General features: G+C 40.6%; 1 protein-coding gene across 1 annotated transcript in view; it reads left to right on the top strand.

Annotated features, from left to right (window-relative positions):
• Positions 1 to 22,433, top strand: part of mnat1 (MNAT1 component of CDK activating kinase) — a 66,702-nt gene that overhangs the window by 39,567 nt on the left and 4,702 nt on the right. The window contains exon 7 of the mRNA XM_061696121.1: positions 1,945 to 2,066. Within this exon, the coding sequence (XP_061552105.1) occupies positions 1,945 to 2,066 (122 nt within the window). The remainder of the gene's footprint in view (positions 1 to 1,944; positions 2,067 to 22,433) is intronic.

Genomic DNA, 22,433 nt, shown 5'->3' with positions numbered 1-22,433 from the left:
TTTGCTTCTACCCATATGATCAAAACATGAAGTATTATCTGTATTTTGTTAGTTTTTTTTCAAATAATTATTTTGAAGTTAACCACTTTATTTGAACATGTAATACTTTCTTTTTATTTACTTGCTCTTATTTTGAAATTCACAGCCCTACTTTTATTTGCTAAATGAGATTACCGGGCAGAATTTGTGATGTGGGTACAATTCTTAAAAGAAAACATGAAGGACCAGGCGAAACACATTTAATTTTATTTTAATGGGATTCAAATTAAACTGTCAAGCATTTCAGAAAAGGATGATCATTAAACAAAACAAAGAAATTAATGATAGCTGTTGTTCAGTCATCAGTCGTATTTAAAAAAAATAATAAATAAATAAAATAAATTTAAAAAAATCACAAATTCTGCCTGGGTATGCAAACTTATGCGTACAACTGTACATATAGACAGTCATATGTACCCCTGTCATATTGGAATGAAAGTGTAGCCTACACCCTTCATAACCTGTAGGTGGCGGTGGCATACTAGAATGAAAGTTCACACCTTTTTTATAACCTCAAGGGTGCGGTGGCATATTGGAATGAAAGTGTACAGCTTTTTCATAACCTCTAGATGGCGGCATTTATAAAATGTGAAAGTTTTTTTTCATTCATCTATCCATTTTCTGAGCCGCTTCTCCTCACTAGGGTCGTGGGCATGCTGGAGCCTATCCCAGTTATCATCGGGCAGGAGGTGGGGTACACCCTGAACTGGTTGCCAGCCAATCGCAGGGCACATACAAACAAACAAACATTCTCACTCACATTCACACCTACGGGCAATTTAGAGTTGTCAATTAACCTAGCATGCATGTTTTTGTGATGTGGGAGGAAACCGTAGTGCTCGGAGAAAACCCACCCAGGCACGGGGAGAACATGCAAACTCCACACAGGCGGGGAAGTTTTTTTTCATTTTCTCTTATACCTATGTATAATGCGCAATATTGACTTTTGACAAAATTTTTTTGGGGGGGGGGGGGGGACATTATACACGAGAAATGACGGTACTCGGCTCTACTGACTATGAGCGCATTTTCATTTGCAAAATGAGGTATTATTTTTTTAGTACTTTTATTAGCTGCGATTTAAACCACACGTGGTCACTCAAACAGATTCATCATACCATTGTAATATTTTAGGATACATGACTAGAAATGACAAAAAAAAAAACACCCAAAAACTACTATGCTCATGATACCCCTTTGCTGTGCCTGCTGTGGAATGATACTCTGCAGTCTTTGCTGCAGCGGCCTATCTTCTTGCTGTCTTCAGTTTGTCTCGTGGCCAATAGCCACGTGCTGAGAAATAAATACAGCGACCCTTGTTCTTCTCCATTGTTGTTGTTCTTGAGCACGTCCCGTTCCGCCCAATGCATTTAACGTGGCGTGGTTTCCCAGTATAGTTTGTTTTTAAGACTGCCCCAAACAGAAACTAGTAGAGTCATGTTGGTACTGTGGAGTGGAAAACCGTTGACTCTCAGCATGATACAGTACAGTACTGCACCACTGCAACCACAATCAGAAACATATTATTAAATGACTACCTCTTTGACGGTAAATTGATACCTCTTTGACAGTGTCAATCAAAACAGAACATTATATCAAAATCAACCAAACTCCTTGTTGATGACTATTTCATGTTCAGGTGCCCAAACCGTAATGAGTAAGAAGAAAAAAAGTAATCAAATCAAAAACAGTACAAAGGTTGGCAGGCAAAACTCTTTATCTAAACCAGTCCGTCAGGAATTTTTTAATGCTGTGCTTTGATTAACCACAAGCCTTTTAGTTTTTTTTCTTCTGTGACTGTGACGTAGTTTCTACTGCGTACCAATGATGATTATTGTCCATTCTTCAAGATTATTTGTCTTTCTCTCACTGTTTTGCTTTTTCCACCCCCAACTCCCTTTTCAGCGTCAGACTGTATCTCTACAAGCTGTACCCAAGTTAGAAGAAGCCCTTTACCACTACAGGCCACTTCAGATTGAAACTTTTGGACCACCGGTGCCAGAACTGGAGCAGCTGGGAAGACTCGGGTAAAAGTTTTTTTTACACACGCAAACCATTTTCAGTTCCATAAATAGCAGTCAAAGTTTAAAAAAATAGTAAAACACAAGGAAAACATAAGGTAATGTTAAATTGAAATTAAATAGTGTTTTGATTGATAAATTGTCTTTAATCTGCACAACACTTAATTTGTGTATATATTGAGTGGTTAAGCATACATAAAGAAAGTCTTTGCAATGGTTGGGTTATTGGTAGGCAAATACCGTAATGTTTTGTGTAATGCAAATTTTTCCCCCAAAAAATTTTCAACAGTCAATAGTGCTCATTATACTTAGGCAGATGTGGGTAGTAACGAGCTACATTTACTCAAGTAACATTTTCCATAAACTGTACTTGTCAGAGTACTTTAAATGCAGCATACTTTTTACTTTTACTTGAGTATTTATGTGAAGAAGGATCGATACTTTTACTCCGTTACAATGATCGACATCCTGTTCGTTACTTTTATTTTTCCATTCCTGCGTGTGCTCGTCTATTGTTAGACTCTATATTTGACTTTCACAGAGGGTGCCCGTTGCGCCAATCAGACGACACAAGGCAGCCACATGACCGCGCACGTAGCCTTCGCGAGCCAATCAAAATGGCTCATTTAAAAAAAAAATTTTATGACTACTTTTTACTTGTCATATTATTCTAAAGTAACAGTACTCCAACTTGAGTACAATATTTGGCTACTCTACCCACCTCTGTACATACGTATAGGAGAAAATGGAAAAAAACTTTCACATTTTATAAATGTATGTCGCCATCTAGAGCAGTGATTTTCAACCTTTATGGAGCCAAGACACATATTTTACAACTGAAAAATCTCATGGCACACCAACAAACAAAAGTCACAAAACGTGGATACATTAATGACTGTATGTACTTCCTGACATTAAAAGAAGAGCATTTATTTGTTCTGTCTGTCACTATGCCTCACTGGCATAATTAGATGAACAAAGATAATGTTTTTCTTGTAAATAAATAATTTTTTGAGCAATTAAGTAAAACTTGATAATTTCCCACGGCACACCTGAAAAGCGCTCACGGTACACTAATGTGCCACGACACACTGGTTGGGAATCACTGATCTAGAGGTTATGAAAAAGCTCTACACTTTCATTCCAATATGCCACCACCACATAGAGGTTATGAGAGAGGTGTACACGTTCATTCTAATATGCCACCACCACCTAGAGTTTATGGAAAAGGTGTAGCCTACACTTTCATTCCAATATGACGGGTACGTATGACTGCATATATGTACAATTGTGCGCATAAGTTTACATACCCTGGCAGAATTTATGAAATATTGTGTTTTTAAATACGACTGCTGACTGAACAACAACCATCATTAATTTCTTTATGGTTATGTTTTGGGTTGGGCATCGTTTGAATTTGAGCGATTCCGATTCCTTAGTTCGATTCCGATTCCTAACGATTCTCGATTCTGATTCTTTTAGGGGGCTGGGTCAAAATCTTTTGCATGGTTTAAGTAAAGCGTGTCCAAATTATGAACATTAATTTTTTTAGCAGCCTGCAGCATAGACGCGAGGTTCTTTATAACCAGTATCAATATCAAACCTATGAACTAAAAGGCAATGTGTGTGGAACTAACCCAATTGACTTAATTAATTAAACATTAATTAATTGTTTCAGCTAAAAGTTAAATATATCATTGTTAAAAGTTATTTTAACTGTTTTAACTATTTTATTTTGTTTCACTCACCCAGTTGAATGAAAGACTAAGAAACAAACATAATCCAGATAATACTTCATGTTTTGATCATATGGGTAGAAACAAAATCATGCATTGTAAAAATGAATTATACATAGGTAGAAGGGTTTTCCAGAAATTTGAGGTAAACTTTGGGGGTGCGTATTATACATGGGTGCGCATTGTACACGAGAAATTACGGTCATGAATGTGTGCTGCTTTTGTACAAAATTACTAATTCAGTCACACAAATTGTGGAATTATTTCAAGTCACTACTTGGACATGATTATTTTCATTTCGTGTTCTGTCTGAATGGCTGTTAAATATTTAAATGTTTTGTTCACACAGTCCACGTTACATAAATTCAAAGTATTAATTTGCTATAGAGGTATGCACATTGCTGCTTTTGGTGAAGGTAGCTTGGAAGCATTTCTGATTAACGGCAAGACTGAAAGCAAATTAGCAAAGGAGAGTACCACCATAGCGCTCCCACAAGCCACCACAGTTTCTCTGCAAGAGCGTCCATTAGCACACACACACAGGAAGTGCACCCCCCTCTTAACAGCCCCTTTTGGGCCAATCAATCCAAGACGCCACTGGTCCAGTCCTCACCAAATGCAAGTCATTCATCAGTCAATTCTAGCGCCCGGCCGTCTGCACTGGAACGGACAGCTACTAAAACCCGCCCACATAGTGAGAACGGCCTGTTTTTATTGGGTGACAGGAGCAAAACAAAGCCATATTTTGGGGGAAGTGGGGGTGTGGAACATGTTCAATACTGCTTCACCCTGACGGTAACCTTCATTTGACTGAGATGTGCATCTTTCAGCGTATTTTATTTTTGTTGCCCTTCAGTCTGTGATGAACTTCAACTTGTGCAATTACCTGGAAACACAGCCACTTAAACTAAAACTTTCTGTTTAAAGAGGAAGAGTCTAAAAAGAATAGCTGTCACTTGTTCATTTTTACATTATGTATTCAGTGAAATGCTGAGGCAACGCTTCTTTCGGCGAAGCTAATCAATATGTAAATGAAACAAATAGTGTGGGTGGGTCTTTGCATCAGTGAAGGTGGACCGATGCTGGAAAAGCCACAGACAAAAATGTCTTGAGTGAGGAACTCCAGCAACGACAAAGGCTGGCCTGGTCAGATGAACTACAACTCCCAAAATGCAATGTACTGTGAAGCAAAAGCAAGGAAATAGTGCTCACACTTTAGAGCAATTTGCATATTCATCTATGTTAGACGTTTTGTGCGTGCTTGCTCAGATATACATTGATGGTCAAAGCTTGCACACGCACATAGTCAGTGACCCTCCAACCTGGTATACTCATTGAGTCACCCCTGTTATTGCACTCCCAGCATTTTGGCTATAATGGAACTGGTGTGCTGTGTGGTAAATATTCACATACGCGTAAGTGTGTGCGCGGGAAAGAATGCAGACAGGGTTGAGGGGGTGAAAAGTGAGTCTCCTGTGTGGAGTGTTGGACTCCAGCTCCAGTCTTGTGACCTGTGAAGGCAAGTATGTTTCAGCATGGATCTGCCTCTGTATGGATTTGCTGGAAGGGCTGTGAGGCAGCAGGTACTTATTTTAAAACTCGGCTGTTTGTCTTGGTCAAGGCCTGCAGTGACAGCAGCACCAGTGGTGATTTGTCTTGGATGCAGCCGTCAAGGGAGACTGGAGTACATCCACGCACTCGCACACACCCTCCCTGGTGGCTTCACAGCCTCCAGACGTTGACGCATGTACAGATATCCAGTCAATACATGGCTGACTGGGGCGCTACTTCTCATTCCCGTGTCATCATTTTGGGACCGATCAGCGAGTTTAAAAAAAAAAAACGATCACCGATCTGATCATAAGATGGGGCAATGTGTCTATTTAAATGACTTGTTCATTTACTGTACATACTTGTGTACTGTATACTGAGTATCTTCAAAAGTATTCTCTAGTCCAGTGATTCCCAACCGGTGTGCCGTGGCACATTAGTGTGCCATGAGTGATCTTCAGGTGTGCCGTGGGAAACTCATCCATCCATCCATCCATTCTTCTGAGCCTCTTATCCTCAAAAGGGTCGTGGGAGTGCTGGAGCCTATCCCAGCTATCTTCGGGCAGGAGGCGGGGTACACCCTGAACTGGTTGCCAGCCAATCGCAGGGCACACATAAACAAACAACCATTCGCACACACATTCACACCTACGGGCACCTAGAGTCGTCAATTAACCTACCATGCATGTTTTTGGGATGTGGGAGGAAAGCGGAGTGCCCGGAGAAAACCTACGCAGGCACGGGGAGAACATGCAAACTCCACACAGGCGGGGCCGGGATTTGAACCCCGGTCCTCAGAACTGTGAGGCAGACGCTCTAACCAATCGACTACTGTGCCGCCCCATGGGAAATTATCAAATTTTACTTAACTGCTCAAAAGATCTACAAGAAATAATGTATCTTTGTCCCTCTATTTATTCCAGTGAGGCATAGTGACAGACAAAACAAATAAATAATTTTCTATTAGATGGCAGGAAGTACATACAGTAATTACTGTGTATCTACTGTTTTTGACATTTGTTTGTTGGTGTGCCGTGAGATTTTCCAATTGTAAAATATGTGCCTTCAGTCCATAAAGGTTGGAAATCACTGCTCTAGTCAGGTCATGTATTCTAATCAGTCAGGTCAAATCAACATTACAACATAACAGAAATAATCAGTGCTAACTTACTGTAATTAAATTACTTTATTGTAATTAAATTACTTCACACACAGTGAAACTTTAGAGCATGATTCGACAGAACGCCGGCATGTTTACATAAAACGGTTAGTGCTAGCACTAGCTACATAACGTTTTGTTGCCTGCTTGTGAGCTGTATCGTATTAAAAGTACGTGAACATACCTCAAGCAATCCTTGAATGAAAGTCCTCTCCCGTGCACCGATGACCACCAGCACACATTTTGAAGTCAACAACTCCATCTATTTTCTACAGTATTTGTCCTCATTAGGTTCTTGGGTGAGCTGGAATCTGTCCCAGCTGACTTTGGGCGAGAGACGGGGTGCCACCTGGACTGGGTACTCGCCAGTCAAATATAAACGATCATTCACATTCATACCTATAGACAATTTAGTCCACAATTAACCTTTCATGCATGTTTTTGGAATGTGGGAGGAAGCTAGAGTACCTGGGGGAAACCCACACTCGCACAACGATAACTTCAGAACTGTGAGGCAGATGTGTTAACCAGTCATCAAGTCGGCTGCCTGTTTCTATTTCTTATGTTACTTTATTTAGCCACATGAGAGTGTCACAGAATGATGCAAAGCACTTCTACACCACTGCAAACAACCACATTAATACCGCTCTGACAGTGTCAATCACAACTGAGTGCTATCTTTCTAAAGGCAGATTATTTTTGATACATTGTTGTGCAGATGTACCTGTTTGTTAAATGTATATCTAATCAAAAAGGAAATATCAGTCTTGATTATCTACCTCCATATTATTTAAAGGTAGGATATGCTTTGTTGGTGATAAGGATTAGGTCTTGTTTCCATCCAAATTTTCTATCATTTAATTGTATTATACATTGTCAATATCATAATAATACAGTACGGTATAGACTTTTTGAGCATAATACTAAATAGTATAGTCTGTTGTAGTCCCTTAAGCCCTGTTTTTATTGGCAAAAACGAATCTAATATCAGTTCTGTTTCCCCCTCAACCCACAAAATCATGCTGCATAAATAATTGCTTTTTTGTTCAATACATTTTCCTGTATGTGTCCCATCATTGGGACACTCACCTGTGCTGTAGTACTTAAGCTATACTTCAATGTACATTCAAAGTACATTCATTTGAACTGTGTGTTTTTTTTTTTTTTTTTTTTAAACTTTACCTCTTGAGTGACCATTTGAACTTGTATCCTATGCGATAAGTGGTTTGAGTCTTTCTTGTCTGGTCTTTGCAACATCGTTGTCAACAGTATAACCACGATTAGAGTCATGAATGGTGATGGTGGGAGGGACGCTGTCTGTCTCATGTTAGATGATCTCATGTACAGCACAGAAGACCGTGAGAGAACGCTCTTTTTTTGTTTTTGTTTGAACTTGCATGTGTAGATTGTCATCTGGGGTCTGACTTTGTTTTCCACAAGAACACTTTTTGAAAGCTCCGGCTGTGTAGGTGATGAAAGGCTGAGTGAGCTCTTGGACAAGGACAAATCATAGGGGATGGTGGGGGCAGGGAAAAGAGAAATTGGCTACAGAGCGTTGAAACATTTGACTCAAACCTCAAGTGCTGACAATGAGGCCTCACCAGAACAGTTGTTTGTGTTGGCTCTGAGCACCCTGAAATTACCCATCCTTCTCTGACAGAATTTGCTCAATGCACTTGCCAAAAGACAGCATGTATAATATTTAGAGGTTTTGCCTCCTCCCCCACTTTGCCTTGCTTTTGCATAATTGGTGGAAAAAGTGAGTTTTCTGTTGGGAGTGCTTTTCAGCCATCTGCCGCTTGTTTCGATGTGATGCAGAGCAGCTGAATGAACAGTGTTTAGTCTGGGGCTACTCTCCTGGGATGCACCTCTCTACAGGAGGAAGTGAACCTTTTGTGTACTTTCTCCTACCAAAACTTGCAAGTCATAGTTTAAACTGAGATGGGCCTTAATTGTAACAAGTATCAGTCACAATCCCTGTATGGTTTAGTTTGCCCATTTGTCCTCTGGGACAGTCCCACCAGATTCAGCAGATAGCGCTGTGCTGAAAATATGGGGATAAATGTAGGGATTTCATTTCCGTGATCGACTTGGCGTAAAACAAATTAGTCAAAAAATAGTACAGTACATGAAATAAAGTAGCTACAGGTTTCTGTTACTTGTTGAGAAATATGACCATCAGAATCATCTTTATTTGCCAAGTATGTCCAAAAAAACACACAAGGAATTTGTCTCCGGTAGTTGGAGCCGCTCTAGTACGACAACAGACAGTCAATTGACAGAGAACACTTGTGAGACATAAAGACATTTACAAAAAAAACCAGTCACTGAGCAATAAAGGGTTGCTAGTTGTTTGGTAATGCTGGTGCATTTTTTGTTTGTTTTTGTTTTCACAATTGTGCAAAAGATGCAGTCCTCTAGCACTTAGAGAAGTTCGAATGACTAATATTGCAATAGTGCATGTCAACACTAGTGACAGTCCAGCAAATGTAAATAAAGTTGAACTAATGTGGAGATACTGACATGCTAACCGCTAGCCTAAAATCTAGATAAATGCTAGGTAAACTCACTTACTTTATGGGAGACTCCCTCTCTCTGAATGTTCTGATGTCCTGTTTCCATGCCAGTCTTATTATTATTATTATTATTAGTAGTAGTACTTAAAACACATTTGTTGAGACAGGCATTCCAGTGAGACTTGTTAGGATTTGTTAAATTAAATTTGTTTGATTAAATGTATAATGTTTGACTCTGTATTTTAATAATGTAGTTTGTGAATCCTCGCAGTGAGAAGTCCTATATAAACGTACTATTTATGTGTACGACATGCAGATTGTTTCACGTAGAAGTTGTGTCATTGTGGAGGTCTACGTGGATGTAGGACCTGAGCTGATGTCATGTGCTCCTTCATTAGACGACAAATCACTTGAAACTGAGTAAACAGCACCTCTGCAATGTGCTCCATTTTGCTTCAGTTGCTTCAAGACATTTTTATCCAAAAATGTATTCCATGACTATAAATTAGTCCCTTCCAAAGATATTGGAACGGCAAGGTCAATTCCTTTATTTTTTGTTGCATACTGACATGATACAAGACATTTGGGTTTCAGATCAAAAGGTGAATATGAGACAAAAGTTCAGAGTTCCAGCTTTTATTTCATGGTATTTATATCTTGATGTGTGAAACAACTCAGGACAGAGCACCTTTTGTTTGAAGCCACCCACTTTTCAAGTGATCAAAAGTATTGAAACAGACATTATTAAATTAACTTGAAGTGAATAACATTTCGTATTTGGTGGCATAACCCTTACTTGCAATAACTGCATCAAGCCTGCGACCCATTGACTTCACCAGACTATTGTATTTTACATTTGAAATGCTTTTCCAGGCCTTTGCTGCAGCCTCTTTCAGTTCTGGATGTTTCTCCCTTCAGCCTCCTCTCCAAGAGGTAAAATGCATGCTCTATTGAGTTAAGGTCTGGTGATTGACTTGGCCAGTCTAAGACCTTCCACTCCCCCCCCCTGATGAAGTCCTTTGTTGTGTTGGCAGTGTGTTTTGGGTCATTGTCTTGTCTTGTCTTGAAGCTTCTGATTAGTTTGGATGCATTTGTCTGCAAATTGCCAGACAAAATGTTTTTGTAGACTTCAGAATTCATTCTGATGCTTCCATCATGAGTTACATCATCAATAAAGACGAGTGAGCCCGTTCCTGAAGCAGCCATGCAAGCCAAGGCAATGAATGACATTACCTCGGCCATGCTTCACAGATGAGCTTGTGTGTTTTGGATCATAAGCAGATCCTTTCTTTCTCTATACTTTGGCCTTTCCATCACTTTGATAGAGGTTAATCTTGGTCTCATTTGTCCATAAAACTTTGTTCCAAAACGTTCGTGGCCGCTCTCTGTACTTCTTTGCAAAATCCAATCTGGCCTTCCGATCTTTTTGCTGATGAGTGGTTTACATCTTGTGGTATGACCTCTATATTTTTTGACTCGAAGTCTTCTTCGAACAGTGGATTGTGATACCTTCACCCCTGCCCTGTGGAGGTTTCCAGTGATGTCACTGACTGTTGTCTTTGGGTGTTTCTTCACAGCTGTCACAATGTTTCTGTCATCAACTGCTGTTGATACCCTTCGCCGACCTGTTCGATGTCTGTTGCGCAGTACACCAGTAGTCTCTTTCTTTTTCAGTACATTACAAATTGTTGTATTGGCTATACCCACTGTTTGTGCAATAGCTCTGATCGATTTTCCCTCTTCTCTCAGCTTCAAAATGGTTTGCTTTTCTCCCATAGACAGCTGTCTGGTCTTCATGTTTTCTTAACGGCAAATGCAGTTTTCACAGGTGAAATCCAAAGCCAAAAACAATCACTATCTAATGTTTAAGCAATTAATCTAAAAGGCAACACATGAGCAACTAGAAACACCCATCAGTCACATGTTCCAATACTTTTTCTCACTTGAAAAGTGGGTGAGTTCAAACAAAAGGTGCTCTGTCCTGAGTTGTTTAACACATGTATATGTAAATACCATAAAATAAAAGCTGTAATTCTGAATTTTTATCTCACATTCATCTTTTGATCTGAAACCCAAATGTCTTCAGTATACAACAAAAACAAAGGAACTGATCTTGCAGTTCCAATACTTTTGGAGGGGACTGCATTCTCAGTGATAAATTCAGTCAATTGATCGTCTAATATGCCATTGTTTCATACAGGCCTGGAATCTATTTGCGGTGGTGGGCACCTGTATCCTGGCCTGGTTGGTGGGCTGGATTTTAATAGAATACTGTAATTTTCTTTTAATGGTGCTAATAATGAAATACATTTAACAACAATAAATTGTTATTCAAACAAACACAGAATAAAATAAGACATTAAATAAAAAAAATACAATCACTAACGTAAATAACTACAAATAAATTAATGTAAACTATAATGTAAAGGGAATTTCAATAAAAATATGATTGCTTACTTAAAGAAGAAATACGGTTAAGTGTTACATTTTCTTGCAGAGTTTGCACTCTTCACTGGAGCACTGAAATGTTGCATAGGTTCCTAAAAAATATTGCAAAGCATTTCTAAATTTAAGTCCACAGGATCGTGCCCATTAGCAGATATTTTGAAGCAGGCGGCCAGGTGATCTCTTTATAAGCGATTGCGAAGTTCTGTTTTCACCTAAGGATTAATTCAAAAGAAAACTGTCAAAACTGCACCCATAGAAACATGTTTGGAAGGTTGTTTTGCTCATTAAAATGATGCTCTTATCCTATTCATTGTTGAAAAGTGAGTGTGAAAGATGCTTGATCCTTGTGGTGATATGCTGGCCGTTCCAAGTAGTCTTTTCTGTACATTTCTGCTCCAAACTCAACAAAGCCCCCCTTCCTGGGCCTTTCTTAGCTGTAGGCTTGTGCATTTTTCACAGTCGGCAAAACATCCCTAAAATGTAGCGCAATAATCAAATTCCAAAATTACCCCCCCACCCCCTAAAATAAAAATCGTTATTAATAACTTAAGATAAAATGCAGCTACTCAATTTACTGTATTGTGTCACATGACTTAAAACTGAGACATTTTGAGCCACTCTGGGTCAAATGCAGTAGTTGTGGGTTTATTGTTTGGTGCAGTCATAAAGAAAATAAATTATGACCAACCTAATTAAGTGCTGAGTCTCACCTGTTGCTTCTGAACTAGTTGACAATACAGCATGTTGGCATGTCTCCTCAGGATGAGGCTTTTTCATGATTCACTTGAAATAATCTTCGATATTCACCTGTGTGAATGAGACGTCATTCGCGTCAACGAACATGCAGAACCGCTCCATGCAATACAGATAATCGCGCGGGTTACTACTGTCTCGGCAGTAATTAAATTAAATTAAATTAAATTTCTAGCCACGTTAACAGAGAGACAACGTAATATAACATAAATTCAACCTGTTCAAACTTCTGGACTTGCTTGGCAACATATATGTACCAAGGTTTGTTTTTTTGTGTGATAGTGTTACTTTACCTTCGTTCTTCGTGTCCCTTGCGATTCGCGCTGGCGGTGCTGCTGGCAGCTGGCTCCCCGCTTTGTCTAGAACCTCTTCTTCTGGCAGAGCAAGCTGCGCATCTTGGCGGAGGCAATGCATAATGCCACTTACTAACCAGCGTTATAATGACACACTACATTCACAGCGAGGACGGACAGATAGCGGCAAAAATGGCAGCCAAAATTCACCTGTGGTGGCCCGACACAAATAAATGTATAAGTGCCCTTTGAGTTTAGCAGATGATTAGTGTGTGAACTCAGTTTAAAACATTTATGGCCTGCAAAATTTGGGCTGATTTCTTCACAGTATTCAGATTTTTTTGAATTCCTGATTTTGTGAGTTTTATGAGCTGGAAGCCCAAATTATGTAAAAAATAAACAAATAAATAATTGAAATTGTTTCAATTGTGGGTCCTGAATCTATAATCTATGAAATTTATTTTTTCTTAATGGAATTATGGAAATAAATAAACTTTTCCATGATATAAATTTTTTTTTGGGAAGGGTCTGTATGTGGGAAACCCTCTATGCTGAGTCACTGATGCTGTTTGGCAGGGGTGTCAAACTCATTTTTGTTGTAGGCTACATTGTTTATATGGTTTCCCTCAGAGGGTCATTTTGACTGTGAAACCATATACGTAAATGTTTAATCGCCTCATCATACTACTACAAATTGATGGATAACTAGTTTTGAAATCAGACGTCAATGATAATAATTTAACCATTGTTCAAGTTACTGTAAAAAGGGATTTGATAACAAAAAAATGCTTGCAGTATGACAATTTGAAATTTTGGTACAGATTTGAGCAAGAATCATGGAAGTTGATACACATGCTTTGCTTTCACGGGCTACATAAAATGATGTGGCGGCCAAGATTTGGCTCCTGGGCCTTGAATTTGACACCTGTGCTGTAGGGGTTCACTCACCTGACTTGCGCGCAGATTCAGGTCCCACTCACTGACGGTGTGAATGTGATTATGAATGGTTATCTGTCTCTTTAATTGACTGGCAACAAGTCCAGGGTGTAATGTGCCTTTTGCTCTATCCCCACAACACTGAACAGGATAATCAGTACAAAATGGTTGGCTGGATGGGTTAATAGGGTTAATATGACCATCCGTAATGAAAATAGCATAGGAGTAATTCAATTGCAAAATGAATGTGTGTATACTGTACAGTATACAAATTTTCAGAAGAAGATGGCTAAAAACCTAAGCATGCTGTTTTTAAAACAATCACATCAGTGTGTGACTGTGTTCCTTTGACTTCACTTGTCCTTTCTCTGCTGTGTAGGGCAGCTGCGCCCTCTGCCCCAGTTTACCAAGTGAATGCCTATATTTTATTGGGCTCTATTAGGCCCCATTCTGATGAGCAACAAATGACCACACGTGATGTGACAAGGAAAACTGATTCAAGCATTTTGGTTGGTCTACATTGCCTGCTAGCTAGAATGTTTGTTTAGTGGTGAAGTTTGAATGATAGATTGTCTGCGTGGTTTAGTACATGAGGGAAAACATTTTAAATGTTTTCATTTGTTTTTTTGTTTTTGTTTTTTTTTAAAAAGCACTTTAGGTCATGAGAGAGAGATCAGTGTGGTTTTCCTAGTATCTAGCCTACCTAAGTGGTCGGTGACCCACCCCTTTTATTTATTTATTTTTTAAATACATATAAGAACGTCACTGTTATGACCATACGTTCATGCACACACAAGTAAAGGATAAATCACTTGTACACACATAGACTAGCAATGTTTAACGTGTTTAAAGGACGTCCACTCCCTGCTCTAGTTGTGAGCCAAGGGTTAATGGGTCTCTGCGTGATACTCAACTCCTACTTGTGTTCTTTAGCTTAAGCAGCCCCAACGATGTCTGTGTGTTTACGTGATACGCAAGTGCACTTTTGTTAATATTGGGAGGGAGTAGTCCAGAATGTTGCCATCAGAGCCCTCAATTCCTGGCAGATAGCTTGTCAGGCATCATGGATTTGCATCTTGGAGTTAGCATGAGCACTAAAAGCCATTCATAAGGGACTTTTGTGGCTTTATGATTTTCTGTTTTCCTTCCTCTGGGTCTCTCCTCTCACTCTTGAACAGAAGTCCAAGTCAGCCATGATGTTTTTCTTTTGCCATCAAAATGCAAAGGAATTTCTGAAATCAGACATGAACGGCTTCCCTATGTATCCCACATTCTCTGATCTCCGCTGGGTGCGCATCCATGTGATGTGCCTGATGAAGCTGGAGGGCATAATGTGATTGGGAAGGGGTGTGGGGAGGTCAAGGGTCGCTGACAGTAGTGGACCTGAGGTGCAGTGCTCTGGACGTGAGGGTGCTGAGACTGACAGGACCAGAGTGATGGCACCTTGGAGAGACTGTGTGCCTCACCCAGTCACACTCTCTCGCACAAACACAGCTTTGATGCTTAAGTTATGAGCAGAAGGCTACGGCGCCGGTTTGGATGACCTCACTTGAACTCCCTCAAGAGCAGCCATCTTTGATCTACTTTTACTATAATTTAAAGGCTCATATTTTATACTCATTGGGCCAATAAAAATAGGCAGCATTGTTGCCAGAACAACTATTTATGGGAAATTGTTTTGTTTGGTTCTTGCATAACACAGGGGCTTTTCCCCTCAAATGTTGTCAGACCTAAAGTTGAACTTGGTTGCTCAGATATCTGATATCTCCTCCACTGTCAGTACACGTGCTGGTTTCTTGCGTTACAAGAGCCAGCAATCATTTAATCGCTTCTATCTCGAAACCTGGCTTTGCTCTCACAGAGGTCACAGATTTCAATTTGCATAGCCAAAAGAGATCACAGGCGCTGTCAAACAAGAGGCTGGAGAGCAGCCATTTGACTTGCAAAGCCATCCGTGTCAACGGAGCACCAGTGTCTTACCGCACATCACATGGCTTCAGCCGAGCTACAATTCTCAGCCTTTGTAGTCCTGTAGGTGTGGACCTTTCTCGTTACTAACCAGATCAAAAACAATATGGAGTGCAGCCATCGTCGAATTGTACACCCGCCCCCACCCAGGCCATTATCCTGTCTGTCTCAGTAAACAGACCATTAACAGACAGCGCCAGTAGAGGCCACATCACTATTGTTTCCCTCCCATAGATCTGTGCAAATATTGATCCTCTTGAAGTACCAGTCTAAATAAGTGTGCAGGGCAGTTGAGAAGCCTTTTTACTTGTGTGTGAGTCATTTCTGAATCGTAGCAAGTATTACACAAATGACAAAGATACATTTCTGATCTATCTACAACAGCACCACTTTGAATGTTGTTTTTTTTCCCTCTGCGGGCTACACGCCAGACGGACTAGTAGTCTCCCTCTGAGATGAAGCCAGCCAATTCAAGCCATTTCCAGCATAAAGGGAACTCCAGGTTCATTGGCGTCTTAGAGTCAATGCAAGCAAGGCCAGTACCCAGCAGAGGTGATGTCTCATGACTATTTTGAAACACAATGATATTTGTGGAGGTTCGTGAAAGCAGCTGCTCATTTGAAGGTTGCTTGCTTTTGATTTCCAGTTAGGCTATCCAAGTAATTAATGTGCACGCACACTCAACATAACCCCCCTGCTCTTCACCCTCGGGGCAAAGGGCCCGACGATGTACAGGGAATTAGCAGGCTCATTTCCCCCTATTTAAGCAAGAAAAACAAAAATTCTGTAATGTAGAGCTTACCACACACACCTAGAGGCAAGAAGTACGCACACCACCTGTATGATGTATGCATTTTGAGGCCCTTGTTTCTTGTATTTTTGCCTCCACTAAAACCCTGTCTTTCTTCTCGTTTTATTGAAATCCACCTTGCCTACCCCCCAGTGCTTCAGGTGATTTGTAATTGATACCCCCCTCTTCTCGGGAAAACTCTATTCTTCCTCTGTGTATAGATGCTCTATTCCCAGAATGTTACATCTAACTGTCAAGGTACCTTTGCAGGCGTATATGGGTGTGCCTAGGGCTAGCAGCCATTCCCAGAACAGCACATGTCCTTCCATTGTTTACAGCTGCATTTGGTTAATGACGACACTGATGTCATGTCATTCTTCTCCCTCCACAGTCCACTGGGTGCCCTCCCGCCTTCCTGTAAGCTTTTCGGGGTGGCGCAGGGTTGTCAAGTGGCAGCTCTGGAGACGAAAGAAATAGGTGCCCTGTATCAAGTAGCTCACAGGGTGTGTGATGTCCCTCTAAGCACCTCGGCTGTGCTTTGAAATAAAGCCTGTCCTAGTTAGCCAGCCTCTACTGACCCCATCAGGTTATAATAGAGACGTGCAAGACCAAGACAGTGCCATGGATGAGCGGTGACAGGTGGCAGGCTGGGTCAGGAAGTGAAACAGTCTTCAGGCACATGCAAAACAATTGGCCTTTATCATAGGGGCTGTCTGTAAGAGACAACAATAGCGCTTAGACATTATCATTAAAGCTTCACACTGTAGGGCAACGTAAAGATTCTCACTCACCCTCCATATATTGGATGGGTGTCAATTACAAGTATCAAGCAGAGCATCTGTTAACACTCTAAACATGTTGCTTTAAACTAAGTGTTAGTGATAGTTTCCGCCACTCCTCCTTCAGGAAAGCAGCCTTAGTCTGTCAGTGGTGATGATAAGACTCTTGATAAGCGATAAGAGGTGATGTAACCGCACCAAGTCCCCTTAACTCATTCACAAGTTGAACTAATCTGGTGGACAGTGGGTAGGCTAATAGCACAGGATCCTTCTCACACGCTGCCGCATCCCAGAGGAAGCTGGATTTAATGGAAAAGCGTATGGCCTTTGACCTGTGGCGCTGAAAGGCTGCTGTTGACAGATATAGTATACCTGTGAGAGTGTTTGCCTTGTCTGCAGGGTTTTTTTTGGACTGCACTGTGGCCCAATTCCTATAATGTGCTCTGCTGTATATGCCATTGGTCTAAAAAAGAAACAGCTTCACCCTTAGACAAACATGAATTGTGTAACCCACGCACGAGAGCACAAGTGCACACCGCCCGTACACACAATGTACTCAGTGTGCTGCATCTTCCACACTGGTACATTTTCTCTGGGGGTAGAGTGGTGGAAAGGAGGGGCAGATGGGGCAACCGTACTGTGAGTGAAATCGGAGCTGCTGGAGGAATGCAGGGAGGGGGTGTTTTTGGAGAGTAGGTTTTGGCAGGGGTAGACTCAAGGGGTAGGATGTGTGATTAGGGGGTGACAGCTGAGTGCTGACCCCTCCATACTGACAAATCATCTGGCAGGTGTGTGGCTCTGCGCAATGCCCCCCGCCCTCCTACCATCCTTCCCAGGCCAGGAATCCTCAACCACAGTCGGAGCTGTGCGCTAAAGGAAGACTTCCGGGCACCTTTGCCATCCAGCACACTCATGGCTTTTGACAAATATGGCACTCCTTCTGTGTCCTGTGTTTATCAGCTGCGCTCTTTGTGCACACATCAACGCACCAGTCTGAAATAAACATCCCCAATTTTACATTAAAGTAGTTCTCAGGTAGGCCAGGATTTGCCGTTGCATCTTTTAAAGACAACCTTTTTGCCCCAAAGTCACCTCATTCTGTTTGGGTCATGAATCATGTTGTTGATGAGGGAACACAACTAAAAGCGCCTCCTCTCCTTTGTAATAAAAATAAGAGGTGACCGCGGATCAGTGAGTGGATTGCGAAAGCCGAAGGGTGCTCAAGCTGAGGTCCAGTCTCAGGTCACCACTAAGACTTGAAAGGGGGGTTTGGACGTTGCATGATTTTCTTTCATAAAGTGGATTGTCTCACGATCACAAAAAAACTGAATGTGCTTTAAAACAAATAGGAATGTGGTCATATATGACAGCAGACAAACAAACTGCTTTGACAGTGAGGGTTTTGTTGGAAGGGGCTTTGATAGCGTCGTCGTCTATGTGAGTCTGCTCTGTGGTTAGTGTGTTGATTAAGTGTCTGCCTGCTGAAATAACCAGCACAGCATATTTCTTATGGGCTGCCTCTTTTCTTTTCCATCAAGCTTTCTTAATCCAATTCAAGTCAATCCGAAGAGTCTAGACAAGGGACCCAATGTCTGGTATCGTTCGTTTCCCCTCCAGATTCCCCTTTTTTCTTTGACTCCAGAAGCCACCTTGGTTCCACTGTGGGTCCAAACCTAACGAGGACGCACACATTCTACGCTGGAAATGACGTGGAACCTGCTGTAACACTTCACTACTTTTCTTTTCATTTGAAATGAGGGATGTGGCTCTGTGGTGTTTTCCAAGCAGTGGAAATTAAGAAATCTTTCAAGGAAATTTCTGACTGTTGTTAGTGATAGCAGGCACAGGTATCCAGGACTCCAGATCTAAAATGGAAAAATGAAATTGCTCAACAACGATTGAAATAACTTAAAAGAAGCAGATTGTTTTTAGTGTTGCTTATTTTAATCTAGATACTCAATGTAAATTATTCCAAATATGTATTGCAAAGAGACACAAATCACAAACCTTTCTGTCATTATGCATGCAAGTGGAAAACCCCTGGCATGTTTTGTGGTTTTGATTGCCGTCTGACACGCACACTGTGTCATTACGCTGTCTTCATCACCTGCACTCGCCCTGTCCCGTTCCCCCTAAGCGACACAATGGAGCAGTCCAAAGTGACCCATATTTACACAATAATACGAGGCTTTGAAAAGACTCATATCAAGTTGCAGCTAATGCTCCAGTGGGGCAGAGAGAGTGAAAGATGTTACCGAGCGAAACGGCTTGGGTTTCAGGGCCCTGTGACCAAAGAGCGAGTCCGGTCTTCAGGGAGAAACGGGGGGTGGAGGTGGGCGGTGAGGTGAGAGGCTGCGGAGAGGGGCTTGTGGACAGACACGTGAGGGTGTAGCTGTTGGTAGTGTTGCTTATAACGCATGTTGCCGTTTCATTTTTAGCGACTTGTACTGTTTAACACACTCTGCACTTCAATATTTGTTTGAGTACATTTGGTAATTGGTATAGTCTTGACATATTTGAATTTGTCATGAAACAGTGCACAGTTGCACCAGTTTAAGCCACTGTGGGTGTCGCAACCCACGCGCAACCCTCCAGCATCTTCCCAACTGAGAGAATCAAGAGCAATCAACAAGCACAAATACCGCTGCCAAAGCTTAGACATATTCAATTTAATTAAATGTTATTTATATAGCACCGATTCACAACAGAAGTTATCTCAAGGCAGTATACATATGGAGCAGGTCTAGAACGACTGTACTCTTCTCACACATTTAAGAGACCAACTGAAACCCCAGACTCCGCAACGGTGGGAAAGGAAAACTCCCTCTTAGGAAGAAACCTAGAACAGATTTGAGACACTGTGGAGCAGCTATCTGCCTGAGAAAGCACGATAGAGGAGAGGGAGAGTAGGCAGAAGGAGAAAGAGAGCAGCTGAGACGAGGAAGCGGTGTGTACTTTATTCTTTGTATTAGCAATAATAATGATATGGTGATTAGTAGGAATGCAGAAAAAAGTCGGTCACTGAAAATGGTACAAAAGTGCATTTTTGGTTTTTGGCCATAAGACTTTTGTCGGAGCAGCAACGCGGCCTCAACAGGATGTTGTAATGACGAGATATAAAAAAAGAAAAACACAGCCAGTGCGCAGTTGTGTACACTAAAGTGGTGAAACACAATGTGGAGCCACAGGGCCGAAAGTTCGCTTCGCATCCCCTGCCAACACACCATAACTCACTTTATTGCCTCCATGGCAGCAAATAAGGTACACTTCTGACAAGTATCATTATCACAAAGGGAGGACGACAGGAGAATGACATAGAAGCTATGCTAATTGCTAAGCCAATATGACATAGTCACGACACAATGAAATCAATGATTGGGTGATACAGTAGACTTGTCACATAGGTCTGGCTGGAACCTTGTTGTAGGGGAGAGTAACCAACTTCGAACAGCAAAATAGCAGGCAAATTAATAAGTGTCGAGAAAATAATACACAATACTGCTACACAGCCACAGAGCATGGGAACCGGAAACGAATTAGTGCGGCACCTGTGAACTGGGGCCTGTAAAGTTAAAAGTATATTATATAATAAGTATTTATAGTATAAGATAACTTTCATTAGTCCCACAATGGGGAAATTTGCGTTGTTTCAGTAGCAATAGTGGATAAAGGAATTACAAAAATAGACTATTGTCCTCCGTGCATTCACTATCCAATTTAATCTATCAGCAAGGTTATTTGTTTGTTTAAAAAATAGAGTGCTGAGTTTTAATTTGGATTTTTGAGATGAGATTAATATGATTCAGTAGACTTGCTTTTTTTAACTGCGGTTGAAAAAAAATTAGTAAAGGCTCATTAATCCATAGACACAGATATTTTTGACGATGGCACTTTGATTCAGCCTGCAACTGCGTCCGCCATTACAAGGTTGATGCTATATAAACATTAAAATAACAAATATTGAAGCCATTTTTTTTTTTTTAACAATCATAGAATAATCACTATGTTGTGCAATGAACAGAATGCAGAATTATTCTTATCTTATTACATAATATACTGCAATAACTGTCCCACGGTAATGTTCTTGACATAGTTTAAAAAAATATGGAAATTCAGATAATTTGTTCTGGAAGTGAATTTCTATCGGTTGGCAGCTCTGCAGTCATAGCCATAAGTGCAATTTTACTAATAACTGACATAACAATCTCTTTTGGCGATTCGGTTTTCGGCCTTTGGGTCCCTCATTTTTGGCTTTCGGTTATGGGCATTAATTTTCACTTCGGTGTATCCCAGGTGATTATCAGTATTAATGTTAAACGTGTAAAAGTGTTGCCATTTTTGGCTGTACTTTTTGTAGCATGCGCACCTACTACTCGTGGTAGAAATAAAGGGCGGTAGTGACATATTACAAAGACAGAAATCAAAACTGAAAAACAAGAACATTTCTATAAGTATTACAACTGCCTAAAAGTAACTGCAAATGGCATTGAAGTGGAAAGTAACTTCAGTGTGTGAAAACCTTGTGAAGACTTACAGAAAACGTTTGACCTCTGTCAATGCCAACAAAGGGTATATAACAAAGTATTGAGATTAACTTTTATTATTGACCAAATACTTATTTTCCACCATAATTTGCTAATAAATTCTTTAAAAATCATACAATGTGATTTCCTGGATTTTTTTCCTCATTTTGTCTCTCATAGGTGAGGTATAAAAATCTATGGTGAAATTACAGGGGAGAACTTCCACAATTGGTGGATGACTAAATATTTTTTTTGCCCCACTGTATAAGATGCATATTAATGTAACATTTAAAAGAACATTTATTGTGGTTGGAGTTTTGCAGTGTAGAACTGTAATATATCATAATAGGGGATTTTTGACATATTTTGGTTACCTTAATTACATGAGAGAGTAAAAGATATTAGGAACAATATGATGCAGTACAATTCAACACCACCTCAAACTACAACCACAATAATATGTCATTCATGTAGAGCTCTCTGATAGTGCCAATCAAAACTGAGCATTTTTACCTTTTGTAAAAGCAGACTATTGTATTGGATCCCATTATATCATTCGAGTGGTCATAATGTTGTGCCTGGTTAGTGACAGACCTCTGCCAAGGCAGGATTGTTCACAAAAGTGGGGAAAAATAAGTTGGGGTTTTTCCAACTTTGTTTGGTAGTTAGCAGGCGACCTTTATCCAAATCTGAATGGGTTCTTGGAAACTGTTTTTGTATTTTATGTGTTTCACCGTATCTGGTCTACTATTTCCTGTCTTACTTTATGACAATAAGCAATTCCCAGCCATGCTCCTGATTGGTCAGGGATAGTGAATGCCTCGTGCTGGTTTGTGTACACGCACTTGGATGCTGTTGGAGCTCACTGGAAGATAGAGCCGCTGACTTAATGGAGCAGAACTGAACTAACGTGGGGTGTAA

This window comes from Phycodurus eques, chromosome 14, assembly GCF_024500275.1.
Source record: "Phycodurus eques isolate BA_2022a chromosome 14, UOR_Pequ_1.1, whole genome shotgun sequence".
Taxonomy (NCBI): Eukaryota; Metazoa; Chordata; class Actinopteri; order Syngnathiformes; family Syngnathidae; genus Phycodurus; species Phycodurus eques.
The sequence above is the reverse complement of the archived record's forward strand: the minus strand, read 5'-3'. Positions and strand labels throughout refer to the sequence as shown.